This window comes from Pseudorca crassidens, chromosome 8 (genome assembly GCF_039906515.1).
Source record: "Pseudorca crassidens isolate mPseCra1 chromosome 8, mPseCra1.hap1, whole genome shotgun sequence".
In the NCBI taxonomy this organism is placed as follows: Eukaryota; Metazoa; Chordata; class Mammalia; order Artiodactyla; family Delphinidae; genus Pseudorca; species Pseudorca crassidens.
Window position 1 is genome coordinate 38,577,494 of NC_090303.1, and position 24,976 is coordinate 38,602,469.

Genomic DNA, 24,976 nt, shown 5'->3' on the forward strand with positions numbered 1-24,976 from the left:
CAACAGAAATTTATTTTCTCACAATTCTGGAGGCTGGAAGTCTAAGATCATGATTTTGTCAGGGTTGGATTTTTCTGACACTTTTCTGCTTGACTTGTGGATGGCCGTCTTCTACCTGTGTCTTCACAGAGTCTTCCCTCTGTGCATGTCTGTGTGTACATTTCTTCTTTTCATAAAGACATCAGTCATGTTGGATTAGAGCTCACCCTAAGGTCTTCATTTTAACTTGATTAGCTCTTAAAGTGCCTATCTCCAAATACAGCCACATTCTCAGAGACTGGGGTTTAGAGCTCCAACATACGCATTTTGAGGGGGACACAATTCACACCCTAACAGTGTTTTAGTTATGCTCGTAGCCCAGAGATGGAAACTAATCAATGTTCAATACCTTCTTGGAGCCCTATGCTAAAACCTGGGGGTAATGTTGGGAAATTATAAGTTACAGAGTTAGGAGTTTGTGATTTTGTGGGAGAGAAAGACAAATAGATAATATAATCCAATGTAAAAACTATAATGAAAGTAAAATAAAAATGTAGAACAGGATGAGAGGGAAAAATATCGTTTAGGATGCTAACTTCACGTGGACTCGAGTTAGAAAGCTTAAAGTTCACAATTCATGGCAGTATGACCTTGGGCAGTTTACTGGCTTTATAGCCTCGCTTAACTCATCTGTAAAATGGGGAGAATAATTTCTCTCCTTGGTTGTTGTGATGATTAAATGAAATGATGTATAAAAGTATCTACCGCAGTAAAAAGCCAAAGCAATATTAGCAATAATTATAGAATGTCATGAGTACTAAATAATCAGAATGAATGCACTGACAACCAGAATGATTGCTGGCTGTAAGGAACTGATGTGGCTCTGTTGGTGTGTACTGTCTGACCATCTCCTTTGCCAGTAGACTTACTAGGGTCACAGTATGTGTGGATTTCTTTCCACTTCTGAAACTACACTGAGGGGCCTTTTCCCATGAACGTTCAAATTCAGCAATGCAGTGGTTACCTGGATATAAGGAGAATCCTAGTTGTGTGGCTATACGTGTTTGAGAGAGATATCATTATGTATCAGAATTGGGGGTTTGGAGATGGGGGGTACTGTAGTTTCACAAAATTCTTCCTGCTCGTTCTGTTCCTCCCTCCTTTTTTCTTCTCCTCTCACCAAAATACATCTAAAGCATTTGCCTAGTGTTACTAATGCAGATGGTGCTTGATGTAGTCCTCACTGGAGAATTAGACAAGGAAATGTGATGGCACTGCAGGCGGGGGGATCATGAACATTATTGCAAAGATCATGATGTGTCCAGGGAATTGTAGGTGGTATTATTTGGTGGCTGAAGAATGAGGTGTAAAGCCCAACGTGTTGTGGGTGATTATATGTTGCCCTGTATAAAATATATGGAGGTGGGTATCCTCTGGTCAGGACTTTAGAATTATGAGTTATCTGTTGAAGAATGCTTAAAATTTTTTTGCCAGTGAATTAGTTAGAGTTCTCCAGAGAAACACAACAAATGAGATATATACATACACAATAAGGAATTGGCATACATGATTACAGATTATTAAGGCTGACAAGTCCAAACTCTACAAAGCCAATGTCCCAGTTCAAGTCCAAAGGCCAGCAGACTACTGTAGAATCAGGAAGAGGCATGTTTCAGTTTGAAGGCTGTTATACAGGAGAATCATCTCTTACTTGGGGGGAGGCTCAACGTTTTCTTTTATTCAGGTCTTAAAATGATTGGATGAGGCCCACCCACATAAGAGAGAGCAATCTGCTTTACTTAGTTTACAGATATAAATGTTAAACTCATCTAAAAACACCATGACCAATACCCAAATTATGTTTGGGCAAATATCTGGGCACCCTGTGTCCCAGGCAAGTTGACATACAAAATTAATCATTATAGCCAGTAAAGTAAAATCAAGTTGCACATTATTTATTTTTGGCATTATTATTAATTATTGACAATCATACATATTCTTTGACCATTTAGAAGTTGTCATGCATGGGGATGAGGTATTAACTGAAAATTCTGAGCTTATTAATTATTGCTTACAGCTTTTAATTCTAACTTGTCGATTTCCAAGTTATGTTCCAGTTTGAATTTTATGTTGTCACTATGAGAGCTGTGCAACACTAGATGTGATATATAAATGAAGTTATTCAGTGTAAATCAGAGTACTTGTTAAAAATGATTTTGAGGGGAGGGATGTACCCTAGTGCTTTAGATATCAAAATATTTCATCATGTGACACAGGTGCCTTTTAGAAAGATTTTTAAAAAGCTGTTTAAAAGAGAGGGTAGTATGAAAACTAAAACTCAGAGAATAATATTAGTCATCAAGTTGACTGGTCAGGTATGATTTAAAGTTAATTTCAACGTTTTTCCAATTTATCCTTAGGTCTTTTTTGGGGCGAGAACAAAGAGTAGATTCTTGTGTTAGAGTTTTTATGATTCCAGGAAGTGAAATGACTTTATGGTTTTTCCCCAGTGCTATTGTTTTTATTTTAAACTCTAAATGTTTCTAAGAAGTGCTTTATTAATAGTTAGAACAGCAGATCAAGAATTTTAAAGACTTCTTTTTTCTTTTGATTTCATCATTAACCTCAAGGAAGTTGATAAATACTTTGTTTGCATTGAGAAATAATAAGGATTAATCATATTAATGATTGGAAAGTGTTTTGTGGTTCATGAAAAAAGTGAATTTTAAATAATGTGCCTTTTTTCCCCGTCTTCGTGAGTTGGGGGATACTAGAATAACTGTGGAAGAGAGGAGGTTCAATTTATTTGAGCCCTGTTCCTACAGCTTACATTCTTTCCCATTTTGGCCCTCCATCTGCATGGTACAAGTACAGTTATGGCAGATGCCTGTTTTTGATGAAGATCTTAAGTACATCAACGTTTTCAGTTAAGCCTGTCAGTGCATGTTTGTGGATTCATTAATAGAAATCATGTAAGATGTTTCAGCCTAGGTCTAATGGACAAACTAAGATATGAACGATTAGAGCTAGAAGGTATCCATTTTAGCTTCAGAGGATTTAAGTGATGAAAACAGGGGACTATTGATTACTCAAGATGTGTATTCCATTACTATATAAAACTACTGCATATTTGGTGAAACTTTGAAACTTGAAAAGCAGGGGGACAAAGTTGATAGGGATTGTTTATCAAACTCTGAAATGTTAAGACCACAAAGGCACCATTTGGAATTAGAGATGGGTTGTATTTTGGTAAGATAAAAGGAATCTTAACTTATATTCATAGTGAATGTATATGACCATGATAGCATTTATTCTGCGAATATTTATTGGGGATATACTTGTACGAAGCATTCTGGATAACTTTACACATATTAATTCATACAATCTCATTAATTCTCATGTAGTATCTTTTATTATTCCCATGTCTCCTGTTTTTCTTTTAGATACTTATAAACTCCTTATAGAAAATTTGGCTTTACATAGTAATTGTTAGTCTCATCTCGTTTCATACATGTAAAATGCTGTCAAAGTATGAATATACTATTTTCAGATAGAGAATTTGTATAAGATCTTGAAAAATTGCATTTACCTCAATAATTTAACAAATATTGGACACCCAAGAAGTGCCTCATACTTATAATTGAAATACAAACATTGCGTTTTTTCTTATAATATTGCCTTTAAAATATTGGGCACGAAATGTCTAAATTGTAAACTCCAGTGAGCCATGCAGATCAGAGAAGGAGTTGGGTGGGTTTGGGTTTCTTTAAAAATTTCACACTGAAATATCAAAGGGAAATGAGTAACCCAACACATTTTTTTTCCTCACTAAATTCGTCATCCTTCAGTTGCCACAATATGGAGATGAGAGAAAACTACAAACTTATCCCCAAATTATTATACTCAAAAAGACTTATACCATTTTGATGGGATTAATCAGCTATCGTAGGTAATTTTTATGTTTTTTTAAAGATAGAGAAACCTTTTATAAACCTCACATTATAGAAAATCAGTGCAGTGAGTAAGCAGAGGTTTTCAACCTGGCTGAACATTAGAATCACTTTTGGAGCTTCAGAAAGTACAGGCGAGAATTTTGTTGGATGAGTTATAAGCATATGTATTTTAAAAATGTAAAGGCAAAACAAAAAGGTACTGAGAGTTGATTCTTAAGTGCAGCCATGTTTGAGAACCAGTTGAACCTAGTTTAGACTTTAAATGACCTTAGCCGGATAGAAAATTTATCATTGTTGGTGCTAAATGGTATTGATATGGACTGTAGACACTTTTAGAAAGTGGCCAGTCTGGCACAGACTTCCATGTGGAATACAAGTAACTGGGAATTACAAGAAGTCAGCAGACAATACAGAAACCAACAAGATAAAAGATTGACTTTGTTCATTATTATGTTACACTGTCTTGAATCTAGGTCCTTATTTATGTTTTGCTCAGTTGATCTTTAATAAACAGAATTAATTTTTTAATAAATTTATCCAGCTTTATTGAGATATAATTGATGTAAAACATTTTAAGTTGTACAATATGATGGTTTGTTACATGTACATATTGTGAAATGATTATCACAAATAAGGTTAGGTAACAGATCCATCACCTCACGTAATTAAAAATTTAGAGAGATGAATTTTAAAGTCCTCTACTATTTATATGTGTGTATGTGTGTGTATATAAATCTATTTTTAATTGTATCTTATTTGTTTCTTGGGTTAGAATATTTTTTTATTTTAATATACTTTCAAACTTCAAAGATGGCAAGAATAGTACATATAACTTCCATCTGTCTTTTACCCAGATCACCAGTTCACAGATTTTTTACATTTTGACCCATTTGCTCTATCATTTGTTTATATGTGAGCTCATTACCATTTCTTCTTGTGTATGTTCATGCTGTCTTTTGCTCTTTCTCTCTCTCTCTCTAGCTTTCTCCTTCTCTATCTCACAGAATTGTGAGATACTTAGTGGGTGTTTTAATCTGTTAAATTTATGGCAACTTCTTGCACAATAGCAGACTAATAATCCGTGAGTCAAATGAGAAATCACAGTGGAAACTAGAAGTGTACCAGGTTAGAAAAAAATGAATGAAATCTTTTAAATTGAAAATGAAATAATTTAAACTGAAAAATATCACAATGTTTGATGTATAAATAAAACTGTTATTAGAGGAAAATTTAGAGCCTTCAATGTTGATCCTTGAACAACATGGGGTTTGGAACCTGCCCTTCCTCACAGTATAAAATTTGTGGATAGCTTTACAGTTGGCTTTCTGTGTCCACAGTTTTGGATCTGTAGATTTAACCAATCACACTCATGTAGTACTGTACTATGTACGTATTGAGAAAAACAGGTGTAAGTGGACTCTCGCAGTTCGAACCTGTATTGTTCAAGGGTTGACTGTATTAGAATAAAGGAAAAGCACAAAAGCCCACTATTTTTTTCTTTTGTAAGAAATTAGAACAGTGAACTAAATCTATAGATAGTAAATGAAGAAGATATTGAAGAAAATACTGAACATTCATAAGTTAGAAGACAAGCATAAGAGAGAATCAACACAACTTTTATTTGAAAATGTTAATAAAATTGATAAAACCTTGGTAAAAATGATCATGAAAAATATTGAAGGCTCAAATAATTATTATCAGAAATGAAAAAAGAGCATCAGTGATGATCCTATAGACATTGCAATGAGATGTGAGCAACTTTGTTCGTCAGCTTGGGCTGCCATAATGAAATACCATAGACTGGATGGCGTAAACAACAGGAATTTATTTCTCACAGTTCTGGAAGTTGGGAATTCCAAGATAAAGGTGCTAGCTGATTCATTTTCCAGATAAGGGCTCTCCTCTGGGCTTGCAGACAGCTACCTGCTTGCTGAATCCTCACATGGATGTGAGAGGAAGGTTCTGGTGTTTTTTCCTCTTTTTATAAAGGCACTAATCCCATCATGTGGACTTCACCCTATGAGATGATCTTCACTTCATGATCTCATCTAAACCTAATCACCTCCCAAGGACCCTACTACCTAATACCATCACATTGGGGGGTTAAAACCTTCAACACGAATTTTGGGGGAACAGAAACATTCAGTCCATAGCTTTATGCTAATAGACTTAAATTTAGGTTAAATGAACACATTCATAGGCAAATACAACTAGGAAAAGTTGTTCATCCATTTAAGATATTGAATCTAATTAAAAACGCTACCACAAAGACAGTTGGCTTTTACCAGTGAATTTTACAGAAACATTGAAAAGAAGAAATAACAACAGTCATACACATTTCTTCAGAAAATAGAAAAAGAGAGAACTTTCCAACCCATTACATGAAGGCAGTATAAATGTTTAATAAACCTCTCACAAGGACCTTATAAGAATAAAATTACAGGCTAATTTTTATCATGAACATAGAAGCAAAATTCTAAAGGCTGCATTATCAGATTAAAAAATTATGATTTGGAAAAAAGGAAATAAAATTTTGTTCACAATTGACATGTTTGTATATATAAAAAATTTGAAATAACTTGTAAACCCTTAGAATTTATAAGTGAATTTAGCAGTTACTAAATGCAAAGACTGTATAGAAATCTTAAGATATTTTTATACGTCAACAAGTAGAAAATGCAACTAAAGATATTATTTACAATAGCATCAATAATGTTTTTTAGAAATTTAACAAAAGTTGCAAAAAGACTCTACACTGGAGACTGTAAAACACTGAGAAAAATTAAGAAAGATCTCAATAAATAGAGGAATATATTATGTTTATAATTGAAAGGCTTCTGATTTTAAATATGTCATTTTTGTCTAAAAAGCAGGTGAGGGACTTGCCCGGCTGTCCAGTGGTTAGGACTCCGCGCTTCCACTGCAGGGGGCCCCAGTTCCATCCCTTAATAGGGGAACTAAGATCCCTCAAGCTGCACACATGACCAAAATACTTAAAAGTAAATAAATAGGTGATTTTGTGCAAATTTATTGTAAAATGTATATGGTAATGCAAAGATTCCCGAACAAAAAGCTATTTAGAACAGCTGACACGTGGCAAAAAATTAATGCCAAATTGATTTTGAGTTACTTCATTTTATTTATACAGTTGATCTTTGGGCAACATGGGTGTTAGAGGCACTGACCCTCACAAAATTGAAAATCCACATATAATTTATAGTCAGCCTTCCCTATCTGTGGCTTTAACCAACTGAGGATCATATAGCACTGTACTATTTCCTATTGAAAAAAATCTGTGTATAAGTGGACACTTTGCAATTCAAACCCATGTGCAAGGGCTAACTGTATCTCAGTTTTGGAGGGGGATAATGTCCATTTTAATTTGTTGTTGATTTACATTTGATAGAGGTTGGAATTCTATAAAGGATATATGATGAAACAAGGAAGGGAAATCTGCATATGTTGTGTTTTGTTTTAAAAAGTATTGTTAATGCATTATTTTATGAATTAGAATTGTTGTGGTACCATTATATATGTAGTAAATTACTTTGTACTTACACAGTAAATTTTTTATTATAATGTTTTTGGTGTATGTGAAAGAAGCATTTGGAAATGTAACTGGATTTTTGCTAGGACATTACGAAGTCCAGATTTCTCCAAATATTTAAGAGAATACAATACATACATTTGAATTAACTTGGTTTTCAAAAGCTACTGCTCGTACTATAGTTACATCTAAAGCTTTCAGGACACTCTAGGTATTCAGGAAAGCATGGGACCTTCATGTTCTGGCTTCACTGAGTATACCACTTCATAGCTCCCTGCTAAATCATCCAATGATTTTTTGAGTACTTATCTTGTCTCTTGTCACAATAAGTTTATGCTTGTACCCTTTCTACCCCAATACATTAAATTTTTAAAAAATCTTGTTTCTCTTAATCACTTTCAAAGCCTCTTGGCTCTACTAAGCAAAGTTTACCTTTCAAGAGTGAGCTCCTTGCTGATTTTAGCATAAAGATTTATTGAATCTTGTCAACCAATTTCCCTTTCTAATCACAGTGATGTTCCATAGCACTTAATATCTGTACCCTCCATTTGTGTTCTTAATTATATTTAATTTTATTAGGCTTGTGTAACTTAAAATTATGGACATTTTCAAGTTGGTAGGAACCTGAATCTGTCACATAGATTCACAATAATATTGTTTGCAGGGTCATCATGAGACATAGTGTGAATATCGGGCGTGGCTCTTGGAACATATACTATTATTGTTAAGTGGGAGGTAGGTAGTAACAGGAATACCATTAACTGGTGACATTATTATTTTAAATGTTTTGGACTTCCCTGGTGGTCCAGTGGTTAAGACTCCACGCCTCCACACTTCCAATGCAGGGACATGGGTTTGATCCATGGTTGGGAAACTAAGATCCCACATGCCGTGTGGCGAGGCCAACCAAACCAAACCAAAACAAAACAAAAATCTCTCTTAGAATTAATAAAACAGCTGTGACTTATTGAAAAAGAAAATAAAGTTTGGTTCTCCCCAGCTTTTTTCTGAAGAATCATTAACTATTGCTAGAATAGTGTTTCTAGAGAGCCTGTTATGTGGAGTTGCCAGTGTAAGAAGCAGCTAGGTCCTAAGTTAAACTCACGTTTGGTTTGGGACTCCTATTTAAAACGAGACTTTAAAAAAAAATCCATGACATAATACCATGAAATGTGTTCTTAACTGGCAGCAGTATAGCCATTTCTTAGTATTTTAGATCTGTTTACTGTAAAGGAGGACTGCACGTATTTGGGGAGAGTGCATCCAGGGTTTACAAAGGTGAATATCACTATGTCATACCGCTTATGATTTTAAATTATATCATCTCAAGCCTTCCAAATTCGAAGAAACCTATTTTTGACTATTTTCACTTGTTGTGGTAATAGTTAAACAGGCAGGAATTTAATTGAATTGACCGGAATGGCAAGGAAAATGCTGTGCGTAGCCAGGGCACCAGGTGGCACAGTGAGCTGTACGCAGGAGACATCTTATGACCTAACCAGAGGATCTGCCTGGGAGATGGGATTCAATCAGATTCTGGGAGATTCCTTGTAAATGTGGAAGGATTGAATTCTTGAGCCAAGTAGCTGTCACCTGCAGTTACTCTCTTCAAATATATCCAAAGATCCTTATTTCTGTTGCTTACATGATGTCCTGTTTACCCACCCACAAAATGTTAAAGGCATAGATTTACTGACTTGGATGGTCAGTTGAGTCCAGGACATCTCTGTGCAGTCCAAGTCACTCCACTTGGCCTAAAACCCACACCTCCCTATTCTTGTTCAATAGTTATGAACAGCGGGTTAGTATAGGTTTCAGCATACTAGGGCTTTGTTCCATATTCTGTTTGAAACAATATTATTTTTCTTTTTTATCTCAGAAAGAATTTCACAACAAATTTGTGTAGTTATGGACACAAAAGAAGATGAAGAACATGTAGGTCATCGTCTTGAAGAAATGCTAAAAAATGAATTAAATGTAAGTATTCAAAGATCCAGTTTGATAAAATACATTTGATTGCTACAGATTTTTATCATACAAAGATGCTTTCCTTGAGAAGACATAAAAGTACTTTCAAGCTAATTTTCGTATTTTGCTGTAATGAAATCCTGTGTTTTGCCATCACTTTTGACTTGAAATACAATTAGTTCCCCTTCTCCACTCCTCTTCTGGATTTCCTCCCCACCTTCATTCTCCGAGTTCTATTTCTCCTTTAAAATTCAGCGTCAGTGTGACTTCTTTAGAAAGCCCCCCACCCCCACCCCGCCCCGGTGCACATGAGCCCCTGCGTGAGGTTGACACTTGTCTTGAGAATCACAGTGGCCAGCACATGCTAGATGCTTACTAAAGTTTGTTGAATACATGAAGAAAAGAAAGAGATTAAGGAGAGAGAGAAAAAAAAGAAACAGATATGCAAAAGATAGCATAATTATGACATTGAAGAAGTGAATGGATGTTTCTTGCCCCCCCCCCACCTTTGGAACTGATCAAGGTCCAGGTTAACCTCATATTTAATATTAGGGTGAAGGAAATGGAAGAAGTAGCCGTGAATGTGAAGCGGTGTATAGGAATTATTTACTACTTTTACCCCTAAGGACATCCATTATTTTTGTGACAGTTTTGTGCTTTGAAATGTTTTGCTTGCCAAGGTGATTTTATTGTTTTCATCAGTTTCCTTGTTTTCATTAAAATGTGTAACTGCCTGGGTTTATGATCAACATGTCATGGCTTTTTAACAACATACGTAATTCTAGTTGAAAGCAAAAGGAAAAAGTTTATTTTAGTAAGCTAGTTCTATCATGATAGCACAGTCAGTAAAGAGAACAGGCTCTGGTATCAGATTGCCAGTACTCAGATGTCTGTTTTATTGCCTCATTTCCTTATCTTAAATTGAAAATGTTAATAACATCTGCACTGTAAAGTTGTTGGGACAACTGAACTTTAAAAATGTATTTTAATGTGCTTAGAAAAGCATCTGCCATACCGTAAGTTTTCAACGAATATGAACCATAAGAGACTTAACAATGGCGTCTATTAACATCTCAACTCGTCAGTTGAGATGGAGGTGTGATAGTATTAAGTAGTAGATACTACGAGCTCCCAAATTTCAGTCCTGTATTAAATACATGAACTGTTAAATACATAGATTCCTGGAATGTGTAAATATTTAGTGAATCATCTGGGATAAGTTCTGGAATTTCAGTTTTTAACAAGCTCCCCGTGGTCGTTTTGATGGCAGTCAGTGCTAAATCCTACCAGTAGCATTTGGAGCAACAATCTAAAACTGGAAAGAAATGGCAGCCGCCTCAGCTGTCTCTTGGGTGTAAAGGTTATACTTCAATCTTCTTTTCCAAGTTGCCTTTATTCGTAGACTTTCTGAGTATTCCTCCTCTGTTGCTGGAAGTTTTAGCACCTTGTTCTTTGCTTTCTATCTCAAATTCACCTGTTAAGAATCTGTTCCTAAGTTCTGTGCCCTAATTTCTCTGCTGCACCCTGCAGGATATTTAAGTGTACATAACTTCCCATTGTCTGACCTCGTGAGGCAACGTTTTGCCTGAAAAATAGTCTTCTACTCTTGGATAATTTCATTCATGCTTTATCCATTCAGTGCAGAAGCCAATAAGATGGAATCCTGAAAGAGTGTTACTGGGACTTGGGCTATCAACCCTAGGTTTAGAGAGCTGGGTTCTACACTCTTGTTGAGCATCCAACTGATGCATCCTGTGTCACTCATGCCTTGGTCTTCCCAGTGTTAGATTCTACAAAGAGTCCTTTTTGTTACAATTATTATGATAGTCTCTTTTTGTTGCTACTTTTCCTGTATATGTTTGGTAATTATTGATCTAAAACAAATAGACTGCCAGATATTTCTTCAGCAAAGATAGGTTTCTTCAGGATAAACAGACAATTGAAATTTGGGGTCTGCAACCATGACAAGCCACATGCAAGTCCCCCCATAGCAAGGGAAGGACACTTTTATAGAAGGAGCAAGGAAGTTGGGAGGGCTAGAGTAAATAGCCTGTGGTTTCTATTTGCTGAGTCCTTCCCAGGAGAGAAGAGGACTGTTTCTTCTTGTTGGGCTCAGCTGTAGTCGCAGGGTGTGAGGGCTCCCCCTTCTGGTCTCGCAAGTCTGTTTTAAGAGAGAAATTTGTTTATTCATTGTTTTGTGTGTTTTTTTCTAATTTTTATTAGAGTATAGTTGATTTACAATGTTGTGTTACTTTCTGCTGTACAGCAAAGCGAATCAGTTATACATGTACATATATCCACTCTTTTTTAGATTCTTTTCCCATATAGGCCATTACAGAGTACTGAGTAGAGTTTCCTGTGCTATACAATAGGTCCTTATTAGTTATCCATTTTATATATAGTCGTGTGTATATGTCAGTCCGAATCTCCCAGTTTATCCCCCCCCGCTTTCCTCCTTGGTAACTATAAGTTCGTTTTCTGCATCTGTGACTCTATTTCTGTTTTGTAAATAAGTTCATTTGTACCATTTTTAAAGATTCCACATATAAGCGATATCATATGATATTTGTCTTTCTCTGTCTGATGTACTTCACTCAGTATGACAATCTTGAGGTCCATCCACGTCGCTGCAAATGACATTATTTCATTCTTTTTTATGGCTGAGTAGTATTCCATTATATATGTGTATACGACATCTTTTTAATCCATTCATCTGTTGATGGACATTTAGGTTGCTTTCGTGTCCTGGCTGTTGTATGTAGTGCTGCAATGATACATTGGGTCCATGTATGTTTTCAAATCATTGTTTAAATAATGATATGGAATTTAGGGATACACAGAATGGTGTGTAACTGGCGCTGTGTGATTTTTTTTTTTTTCAGGGCCTTCGCTTCTCAGGTCCTGTCCTTCTCATTTCCAGTGTCCGTTGTTTTCAGTGCACTTCATCTACCTACCTGTTGGGCCCAGTCTGGATATAGCCATTATCTTAACTGTGCTGAAAAATAAATACTAAGGCTATTTCTTAACTTCTGACCACAATATTTTACCTTTCCTTATCTTACACTAAATTACTCTAACTGCACATATTTAAATTTTATAGGAAACTCTAATCCCACTGTCTTCTCTCTTTCAGCTACCTTTTGTTTCACCCTTTACTTCGATACCATGATCCATCACTTGAGTGGATCATGGATCTTTTACCAGCATCTTTAATGCCCTTGTCCTTCTATTAAACCCAGTTAGTAAAACCTCGTTCATGTTATTAGTCTAACTTTTCACTTCTCTGAGCCTGTATTCAGTCTTAACACTGCTGGAGAAAAGTATACCACAGTGTAGATCATTGTACTTTAAAAATACTGGTCTTCGTTCTTCACTAGGCCCTGAATGTTGTAAAGCAAGCATACCGTGATTCCATTGTGAGCTCCCCATTCTCCTCAGTGGATATTTTAAACCTTTTCCTCTCTCCTTAAATGTCTAAGCCAGGTTTCTTAATCTTGGCACTATTGGCATTTTGGACTAGATATTGTGAGGGACTGTCCTGTGCCTTGGACACTGTTTAGCAGCATCCCAGTCTTCTACCCACTAGATGACAGTATTATACCCCCTAGTTGTAGCAAACAAAATGTCTCCAGACATTGCTAAATGTTGCCTGGAGCGGGGACAAAATCATCCTCCGGTTGAGAACCACTGGTCTAACCCCACCATCTTTACCTCCACTCTTAAATATGGTCTTATCTCTAACTTCAGAGTATAATTATATACTCCAATATGGGAACATTCCTATCTTCCAAGCCCCAACCTTTAAAGAATCTTGCATCTGTAGCCATCTTCTCATTGAGACTATTTCCTCTCCTGAGCTCTGGTTCTCTTCCCCCCTTCCCCCTCCCCCATGAACAGATACATGTTCCTTCCATTAAAACAAAAACAAAGAAACAGTTCTAAACCCAAGGTTACCCTGTAGCCAAACTTCTTTAAAATAATTTATCTTCTCATTCCTCAGTCCACTGCATTTTGACTTCTGCCGCAACCTTCCGTAGGCTGCTCTCGGTGAAGTCCTCAGTGACCTTCCTATGGGAAATCCACAAGACATTTATCAGTCTTACCTTATTTATTGCACCACTTGACTCTCTTGTCTGATACTATTTTTTCTAGAAGGAGTCTCATCCAGTAGATTCTGTAACATCTTGTTTTTCTTTTATCCTTTTTCATTTTTGGCTGCTGCTTCTAAGTTTCTTTTGCAGGATTCAAGATTCTATTGATGATATTTAGATTTTTGGACATAGGTAATTGGACGTCTTTAAAAAAAATGCTGATGGCTTCCAGTATCCTTCATTTGCTAGGGACACAAAATATTCTCTAGCCCTGTGTTTAATTATTCATTTTCCTGCATTTCAGATCTGTATATTCAGTCGGAGGTCCCTTAAATGTCGATGATGTCGATGATATTTCACATTCACAAATTCTTTTTCCAGCCAGTCCTTCTCCATCTGCTAAGGTTTCAGTCTGTGAAAATGCATATCATTTCCTCATTCCCTAAACCTCGTATAAAGTTTGACTCATTCTCTATCTCACTCCGAAAGCAAATCAAGTTCCAAAACATTTGAATTCTACCTCTCATTATCATTCATATGTGTCCTTTTATCTTCATTGCCACTGTCCTAGGCACCCCAGCTGTTGTCTGGATTATTGCAACAGCCTGTTAGCTGACCTCCAGCCTTCAATCTTGCCCCTCTCAGATTTATTCTTTATGGGGCTGTTTGAATGATTGTTCTGAATTGTTTATCATGTTATTCCCTATTCAAATCTGTTTCTTGGTTTTCCATTGCTTCTAAATTAATATAAAAATGCTTTGCTATGTCTCATAAGATCTCTCACATGACTAATACTACTAATAAAAATAACAATAATAACAGCCAATGGTTTTCAGCACTTATTTTATGCTAGGTACCATAGCAAGTGCTCTTAACAACCTTTTGAAATGGGTACTGTTAACTTTTTTTTCCAGATGAAAGAACTGAGGCATAGAGGGGATGTTTTTTTTGTTGTTGTTGTTTTGGTTTTTTTTGCGGTACGCGGGACTCTCACTGTCGTGGCCTCTCCTGCTGCGGAGCACAGGCTCCGGACGCGCAGGCCCAGCGGCCATGGCTCACGGGCCCAGCCCCTCCGCCGCATGTGGGATCTTCCCAGACCGGGGCACGAACCCGTGTCCCCTGCAGTGGCAGGCGGCCTCTCAACCACTGCGCCACCAGGGAAGCCCTAGAGGGGATGTTTAAATGGTTCTTGTTAACATTGTTGTGAAGGGGCAGAACAGGGACATGGAGATGAACTTGGATTCATGTAACACCAGAATCTGTCTTCCTAACCGACACCCTTGCCAAACAGCCCTGCACTCTCTAACTGTGCACTCTTCAGGCCAGCTCTACTTTTTGCAGCTTCTCAAATGTGATAGTACTTTCTTCCCTCCAGGGCCTTCACCCACGATGTCATTTTCCCCAGGGAACTTTTCCTGAAAAGCTTTGTTTTTCCCGTGAAGTCTGGTTTATGTACCCTTCTATTGTGTTTTGTGAGAGGCTATACAGCCCCATGTGAGGTCTTCCCAAAGCATGATGCAGTCTTAATAAAAGGGGGACATTTATTGAATGTTGAATAAATAAATGAATGGATAAATGATCACAACTTCTTATTACTAAGTTGGACATTGTATTATATATTGTACTGTGCTTGCTGCATAACAAGTTACCCCCAAGTTTAGTGACCTTAAGTAACAAACATCTACTGTCTCAGTTTCTGTGAGTTAAGAATCTAGGCACAGCTTAGCCAGGTTCCTTTGACTCAAGGTCTTTCATTTGATTACAGTCAAGCTGTCTGTCCTCTATAGGCTGTCCTTTACAGTCTAATCTGAAGACTTGATGTGGAGGTAGATTCTGCTCTCAACATTACGTGGTTGCTGGCAGGTCTCAATCCCTTGCCATGTAGGCTTGTCCACAGGGTTGCCTCACCACATGGCACTCAGGATTGAAGGCCCAGTAGTTTTGTAGCCTAATCTTAGAAGTGACATTCCATCATTTCTTTCGTATTCGGTTCATTTGAAGCAAGTCTGTATGTCCAACGCACACTCAAGAGGAGGGAATTATATGTGGGTATCATTGGGGGGTGTGTTTTAGAGACTGATTATCACAAACTGTTACTATCTCAAAATAAATCTTCTGAGTTGTAAAAAGAAAACACCCACTAACATGGCCATCCTAGTTTCCTGTGGCATGTGAGGCAGTACTCTATATAGACCTAAGTCTTCTCTGAACTTCAGAAATTTGCTTTATTGTACCTAAAATTTCCTCATCAAGATCATCATCCGTGTCAACTATAATTCCCTAGTCAAATGAGTCACACAGTCTATTTTATATGGATTCTAGGCCTTAGTAATTGAATCTACCAGAAATTCTGTATAAAAACTCCAGAGATGATCAGAACATTCTGAATAGTTTTGGAATCAACAACGGACACGAGGCCCTAACTAGCCAAAACCAACAGCCTGAGGACATACTCTCACCAAGGAATGAATATAATCTCCTAATTAAATGTCATTCTATCCAATACAAACCAACCAAGAAAAGAATTCATGACTAATTTGTTTAGATTTTTATGTTGATCAGTCCATAGTATAGCCGTAGGTAACCTGTTGTATAATCTGATGAAACATACTGACTATAACATGAATTTTAGAAGAAATGAGTCTAATGAAGGTAGAAATTGTAAAACGGAATTTTGTGTGTCCTGTTAACTTACTCAGACAATCTTGGTTGACCTTCAGAGGAGATGTCATTCATTTCTGCTAAATCTGCCCTGGCTTCTAAATTTGCCTAAAAACTATTAACCCACACAAGGACTTACCAGGATGTTTTCTCTCATAAACAGTCACAAGACTAACAATTATGGAGTGCCTTCCATTTGTCAGAGAGAATATTATGTATCTTAATCCTTTAAAATAAACCTATGACTTTCCCTCTCATCTTACAAATAGAAATAGGGAAACCTTATGGCTTAATACTTTGTCTAAGATTATGTAACTAATTGAATGTAGGTGCTGCTTGATTCATTATGATTTCTACTACTGAATATTTTTCTAAGAAACGGTGAAATAAAGAATTTTAAGTTTGACAGAAGGATTATATCTAAGGTCAGAAAGAAGTCTCCTTGTAAAAGAAATTACCAGTTTTCTACAATTTTCTCTCCCTTTATAAGGGCACATTTATCTTATGGCATTTTTCAGCCTATAACTTATAGACAAACACAAAATGCCACATATTCTAATATTTTTACCTCCAGAGCTTTTGTCTCATTTTGCAAAGGACATATGAAAAGCATGAAGTCACCACTATTAAAATCCACGCACCTGTAGGGCAGATCTGTGTAGGTGTGGAGCTGCTCAGTGCACAACAGGAGGATTGTTTTATTGGCATGAAAAGAAAGGATGTTTCCTGATGAAACTGAAGGAAGAAATTGAGTATGCTTATTATAATTATCCATGCTAGATTTTGAGACATACCTTAGTGATGAACTGAATATCTCAACTCTAATGTAGTGATACACACCAAATACATGGAGGAGGTTGCTAAAAAATGAAATAAGGAACTAACTGAGTAGAGACTTACTGCTCCCACCCTCCATACACATGCAGATTTCACTCAGACTTAAATTTCAAGACTTCAGTATCAGGCTTGTTAGATTCCTTCTTTGATTTCTTTAAGGAGGTCGAAGTATTTCACAGAACCTACCTACTTTGGAGATAGAGGTCTCTAGAAGATACGTCAGGGCAGTAGACAGTGATGGAAGAGACCTCGCCCCTTCTTCCCAACTCTCACTGAAAAATAATTTTTGCCATATACTGTGCTGAGAACAGTAAGGAATTTAGAAGTAGGAAGAGTGGTCTTTCATTAGTTACTTAATTCATGAATGTATTTACCAAATATTAAATGCCTATCAAGATTTAGTCACTGGATTTATGCAGTTGAACTAAGCAGGTATTGTTCCCTGTCCTCAAGGAGCATACTGTGCAGTTGGGGATAAAACAGTAAACAAACACACAAAAAATGTTTAATTACAAATTGTGATAACGATACTAAGGAAAAAGTAAACTGTCCTTATGTAAGAGAGCCCTGGACAGTGATTTAAATTGCGAGTAGAGGGCAGTAAGTGAGCATCTCTTGGCAGATGTGGCATTTACTTAAGGCTAAACTGGTATTCACGAGTTAGCTATTTAGAGAGAAATACAGAAGGAACAGTGTGTGAAAGGTCCTTGAAGAGCTTCGTTCAGGGGCACTGAAATAAGGCTTGTATGACTGGAGTGGAGGTGGACTGGTGGGAGGTGAGGATAGAGACCGCGAGGGTCTAAATGCAGCCTCGTAGGCTTTGTTAAGCATACTGTGACTACCACCACCTACACTGCTACTGTAACCACTACCATTACTTACGTTTTGTCCTACAAGCAAAATGAAGTGGTAGAAGACTTGAGCTGAAAATGTCACGATGCAATTTACATGTATAAGAAGACTGTTGGCGGCTGCTGCTTAAAAGTAAAATTCTATGGAAAAAGACAGGTAGTATTTAATGTTTTTATACATCACAGAACCCCTAAAATCACAAGTGTCTTCAACCCAATTTTTGTTCCTATAATAGAAGAAAAGAAGCTCCTGAAGAATGCTGATCTATAATCTGGACAAACAGGGACCATAGGGGCTTTTTGTGTGTTTTGCTTATCCACCCCTTCCTGTTTCCTGGAGCACATAATTGAATTATTGTTTTGCGTAACCACAAATGACAAGCAGGATATAACTGAAAATCATTTGCTTTCCTGGGTGAAAGGCATGCTTTGGTTTTGTCGAGGTTGTCTGTGGTACCTAGTTTATTTTTCCTAATGCCCTCAAGGTTTTGCCCTAGTTTATTTTTCCTAATGCCCTCAAGGATCTGTGCCTTTTTTTTTTTTTTAATAGACGTAACTAAATTCAGTGTATGACATATTCGTCAAGCAAAACATCCAAAATAGCAAATGAAGTAAGAAGAAAAGCAGAAATTAAAGAAATAGAACAAATCCAGTCATCTCAGCATTGTAAGACCTGTTCAAATTAGGGTTATTTCATGCTGATTTTGGCACATAACATTTTAAAATATTATGTTTAAAGTACCGATTTTTCATTTTTTTGAAGCTGAACACTGTACAGTGTAATAGTGAAATAACACTGTGAACAATGTTTCTCGGGCCTCTGAGTCTGAACAGTGCCAACAGAATTAATTCATTTAGAGTATGCGGTTTTGGTGTATGTACAAGACTACATAAATTAGCTGAAGACCATCCAATAAAATCCATTTCGTTTGTTTGGGATGTTAGCCAGATTTCCTGATCAGTTTTCCAGAGGTAAAAATGTCCAAAAATCACTGGACCACCTAGTTGCTTGGGATGGTATTAATTATGTTCATGCTCTATTTAATAAAATTAACAGTTTATAATTATAATTGGTTGTCAGAGTTTTAGAATTTGGTTATTAATGAGGGAGTAAGGATAATCCTCCCTAAATGCCACTTTCTTTACTTTTTCTTTGTATACTTAACATGTATTCACCTTTTGTATCTGTGTGTATTTTTGAAACATAGGGACATATTGAAATATTACTCTTTCTAAAGGAACCAGATGGTTAATTTGTAAAAATGATAATCCTTGTCTGCTTAGGAATTAGGTCACTGCACACAAGTTCTAGTTATGTTATGCTAAGTTAAAAACAAATAAGCCAAAAAAATAGCCAACATCTAGATTTGGGGATATATTTGTAAAACTCAGGTCTCCTCTTGTAATTCAGGAAATTGATTTTACACACATCGTAAATGTGCTTAGAGGGAAAATTTTTATAAGAAGCTGAAAAGAATTGCTCTTTGGCATGTAGATTATAGTTTCCAACCTTCAACAGTTGATTTTCATGAATATGTATACACTAATTTTCTTATGCTATTTAAATTGAGATAAAGTTTTAAAACTTATTCACTGATGTCATTTCATTTTATTGATTTCTTTTTGGTTCTGAATAGAGGATATGTAATGTTTTTAAAATAATAATTTTATACTTATTAATGTTTCCCTAATAATTGAGTTTGGTGATACATTTCAACTATTTGCATGTGGTATGACTATAGTTAGTAACACCATAAAGTAGATTATTCTTTTGTTCTGGTGGCTTTAAGTAAATAATGGCTCCAAGGTTTTTGCTGTTTTAGGGAAACTAAACCAAATATACCCCTTTGAACTTGTGGTCAGAATAAATTATCCATGGTGTCTTGGTACCTGAGAACTTGTTTTCAAAGCTTTGTAGTACTTGTTTCCTTAGGTTAAATATCTCCTCTCTTTCTCCTCATATCTTCAATGACTGTTCGCTGCATGTGAGTCAGAGTCTATACATTTTGACCCATTATTTCAGACCTCTCACAGTCGATGCTGAACCTTTCACTCACAATGTCAGCTCTTTTGTGGCCCAGCGTATTGTCTTGCTCATGCTTTGAAATTTTCTAGTTTTCTCTCACTCTTTTTCACTCGGTGTTCTGCTTGATTGCATGCCATCCTTGTCAGTTCTGTTTAATACTTGATTTAATATTACTCTTTCCATGAAGTTGTTCCCATTTTTTCTGGTTCTTGGACTTTCTAAACTACTTACCAACAGAGGTGTCATTCTGAATATGCTACGTTTTATTGTTATTCTTTTGCCTATCGCTTTCACCATCTCTTTTATCGCTGATCTCTTGCACAGTGCTGTGTATATGGAGGAGCCAGATAAATAGGTGTGGTTAGTGGTGGTAGAATGATGAACAAGCAAGCTTCTGGAATACCCCTCCACCTGGACATCAGCCAAATGTGTTTCTGGAGATAAAGAGGTAGCTGCTGGGTGTCCATCAATCATGTGAACAGTTGAGAAGAGTTTAGAACACAGAGTACACCCAAGAAGTTATAATTGATTTCCCAACCAGAAGAAAACTGTTTTTACAAATGGAGGGAAAAGAATAGCAAATAAAAGATGTTGATGAGATGAACTGGAGTTAGCTATGGTGATAAAGTTGGTGGCCAGAAGCCTTCTGTCAGGAAAGGGGGAGGGAGAGAGAGAGAGTGATGGGGAACTGAGCTCTGCTGAGGGGGAATTGCAGTGGCGTGAAGAAACAGGTCCATAAGCAACATTTTAAGGTGTATTCTTTAGGATCTGTAATAAGATTCTATATCAGGATATGAATCTACCTTTCTGTATCACCTAGAAACATACTGCTTTAAAAATATCCTGAGGTAGATAATTGTTCACATACTTCTGAAATAAGTCACATGATCATGTTTTTGTTATTTTTGCTCAAAACGTAATTTATCCTTAATATTTAAAAAATGTTTTGGGCCTATGGGCTAAATGTATATTATGTAACTCATAATGGAAAGTTGTATGAGATGGAAATCTTATTTTATATATACAGTAATTATATTTTTTACTCAAGAGGAAAATACATTAATAAAAATCTCTTACTATGTAGGGTCTGAACAATTATATTGGCAGTATTTGGATTTTACAAGTGTTAGGGTGGTATTAAATATTCCTTAAAGTTGGGAATTCGCTGCAGTCACATGGTTAGGACTCTGAGCTCTCACTACTGAGGGCCCGGGTTTGATCCCTGGTCGGGAACTAAAATCCCATAAGCTGCACAGCATGGCCAAAAAGAGAAAAAAGAAAAAAAAAGTTAATCAGTGCATTGTTTTTTTGTGGTTACATATGAAGGAACTCTTCACTAAGCTACTCATGCATGTTTCTAGCTGATTTTAGTTTTCTTCTTTTTTTATTTCCTATCTAATTTAAAATTAGAGACAGTGTTGAAAACTTGGTAACAGACAGAGTTCGAGCTGAGAATATATTATGTCCTATTTGTTTTTAATTTTTATTGGAGTATAGTTGATTTACAATGTTGTGTTAGTTTCAGGTGTACAGCAAAGTGATGCAGTTACACATATACATATATCCACTCTTTTTTAGATTCTTTTCCCATATACATCATTACAGAGTACTGAGTAGAGTTCCCTGGTCTATACAGTAGGTCCTTATTAGTTATCTATTTTATATATAGTTGTGTGTATATGTCAATCCCAATCTCCCAATTTATCCCTCCCCCCTCTTCTCCCCTGGTAACCATAAGTTTATTTTCTATACCTGTAACTCTATTTCTGTTTTGTAAATAAGTTCATTTGTATTATTTTTTTAGATTCCACATATAAGCGATAGTATAGAGACCTCATCTAGCCATTTTGAACACACTTGTCATATTTATGGTATGTTATTTTAAAAGTATATTAAAACACTTGTCTGATAAAATACAATTCTAGTATTTCCCTTGTTAAAAAATGACTCTACTAAAACCTTTAAGTTGTTAGAATATTACTGCTTTTGATGTCAGCTACTGATTTCTGAATAAATGCTGAAGGCCAGAAACCACAACTCTCCATTTAGCCCAGGATTTTGCAGTTGCTATGTTATTAACATTTTGGGACAGATAATTCTTTGTTCTGGAGGCTGGCCTGCGTGTGCATTATAGAATATTTAATAGCATCCCTGTCCTCTACCAACTCGGCACTGGTCGTACTTCCCTCTCACACTTCTGACAACCGAAAATGTCTCCTGATATGGCTGAATTTCCTCTTAGGACAAAGTTTCCCACAGTTAAGAACTGCTAATGTAAACTTTTGTTTCATGCACACTCAAATTTTACAATGGCTTGGGGATAAAGCTGTGTGTGTGTGTATATATACACACGTACATATACATATATATTTGTATATGTGTGTGTATATATAATTGTAATTTCTAATGAATGCATATCTAAATGAAATAGACTATTATCTTTAGACTATTTAAATCATTTATAACACTAATTGGAAACAGTATTTGATGTGCATTCTAATTAGTGATTTCAAATTAATGACACTTTGATTAGAACATAACTTGTACAGACTTTATTAGTGCATATGTATATGGAAACTAGGCTCTCATGATACTTCCGTATATATCTGGCCAGTGTCTGTATTACTTAGAAAAGTTAAAATTTTGTAAATGTAAATTAGATTATGCTGTAAGTTTGGGAAGAATTTGAGGGAAAATACAGTTGAAGTAATAAATTCTTTAATTGTAGTCACTTAGCTTGCCATACTGATATATTTAATAAAAGATATAGGTAACTTATTTTAGATGATACAGAAAGGCAGTACCTTCAGTAGAATCAAGGTTCAAGTTACCTTCTGATTGTTAGTTGGAGGCACATTTCTCAGTAAATATATCTACTGAAAATGAGAGAGGACTTTTATATTATCTAACTGCTTGCTGCTTCACAGTGTGATCCTTGGACCAACTATAGCAACATTACCTGGTTGCTTGTTAGAAACGCAGATTCTACTCATTGTGCCATTTTACACTACCACCAACAGAGTCAATTTCACACCCAAACAGAATTTATTGTTGTCAGTTTTATTTTAGCCATTTTTGTGGATGTATAACAGAACCATACTGTGTATTTGATTTGAAAAGGTATCTGTGATGACTTTTTCATGTGTTTAATGATTAAGTATCTGTTCCATTTTTTAAATAAAATTTTAAAGTGGAAAAAAAATGCAGATTCTTAGACCCCGCTCCACATCTAATGGGATCAAAATCTGTATTTTTAACGAGATTCCCAGAGATTCTTATGCATATTGAAATTGGAGAAACACAGGTCTTAACTTTATTTCGTCTTGCCAGTATGATCTCCATGAGGACAGAAACTGTCTAGTCTATTGCTGTGGTCTCAATGTGCTGTCTAGTGTCTGGCTCAGAGCCCTCAGTAGACAACTTATTGGTTGAATGAATGAAACTCCAACTTACGCTAATCCAGTGGATAGTAGGGTACCCTACCCTATGTGATTTTTAAAAATTTTTGATTAAGACAGATAAGATTTGTTTACGTCAGCTTGCCAGTTCTCAGCTTGCAAATGTCTTATGCATTACTAAGAAACGTAAAGTGGTCATATTACCATGCATGCTTTTTAAACATATCATCCTTTATCATTTACAAAATGGGTAATATTTACAAAATATGCCTGCCAAACATGATTTATGTGAGCTAATGCCAGTCACTTCTCGTTTACTACAAAATCGCCCATTAGTTATGTATAGTGTAACGTTCTATAGTAAACCTCAGTGGAAAGATAAGCTTGAGCAGATTTGGTAGCTTTGCCTTTTGCCTAAACACTTTCTAGGGGCTTCCCTGGTGGCGCAGTGGTTGAGAGTCCGCCTGCCGATGCAGGGGACGCGGGTTCGTGCCCCGGTCCGGGAAGATCCCACATGCCGTGGAGCGGCTGGGCCCGTGAGCCATGGCCGCTGAGCCTGCGCGTCCGGAGCCTGTGCTCCGCAACGGGAGAGGCCGCAACAGTGAGAGGCCCGCGTACAACAACAAAAAAAACACTTCCTAGCTTTGGATGTATAATCTGTATGATAAAATGGGAGCCTAGAATTCTTTGTAATAGTGTTCTGGTTTGTTAAGATTAGGACTTGTATTTTCCATTCCACAATTCTTGTGGTTTTGCATCAGAAAAGTAACTGGCCTTCAAAGGGAATTTTAACAGTGAGACAGAGGGACATATAAAGGAGAACTTTCATTAAGGTTGTATTATCACAATGATTACTTCTGTAACCATCACCTGCTTGGCGTATATTGAATGCAGTGGTTCAGAAGCCCTTGGCTCTTCCAGGATCAAATCTGAGGACCTGAATTGGATGACCTACCTTAGATACTCTCTTCCCTGTCTAGGACCCAGAGAAATGATCTGAGTTAGGGGATTGTCTGTGGTGGCAATTAAGGTTTTTTTGTTTGTTTGTTTTTGCGGTACGCGGGCCTCTCACTGTTGTGGCCTCTCCCGTTGCGGAGCCCAGGCTCCGGACGCGCAGGCTCAGCGGCCATGGCTCACGGGCCCAGCCGCTCCGCAGCATGTGGGATCTTCCCGGACCGGGGCACGAACCCGCGTCCCCTGCATCGGCAGGCGGACTCTCAACCACTGCGCCACCAGGGAAGCCTGCAATTAAGCTTTTTAGCACTCAGATGACTTCCTCCAGATGAGGTGTTTCTTCTGAGTTGACCTTGGGACCTGTAGTGTCACTGCCCTCTGAGTAAAGTCTTGTGACTTCCATGATGTAGTACTAGTTACCTGGAGTAAACTGACACCCTGTGTACTTGAGAGGTTAACTGTTGAGAGTCCCACAGACCTTAGTCTGGGTATTACCCCTCACTGGCAGTACGGTCTCAGACAGATTCTTTAAACTTCTGTGCTTACCTTCCTTATCCATAACATGAGGATAATGATAATATATGCAGAGGTATGTTATGTGGTTTCAGTAAGATAATTGTTTAACGTATTTAGCACAGATTCTGACGAATAGTAAAACCTCAATAAATGTAAGATTTAAAATGTAAAGGGATAATGGAGATGTGGTGATGT

The 24,976-nt window shown here is 36.7% G+C and overlaps 1 protein-coding gene across 1 annotated transcript in view; it reads left to right on the plus strand.

Annotated features, from left to right (window-relative positions):
• CRPPA (CDP-L-ribitol pyrophosphorylase A) overlaps positions 1-24,976 on the plus strand; it is a 378,873-nt gene that overhangs the window by 115,259 nt on the left and 238,638 nt on the right. The window contains exon 6 of the mRNA XM_067746235.1: positions 9,359-9,456. Within this exon, the coding sequence (XP_067602336.1) occupies positions 9,359-9,456 (98 nt within the window). The remainder of the gene's footprint in view (positions 1-9,358; positions 9,457-24,976) is intronic.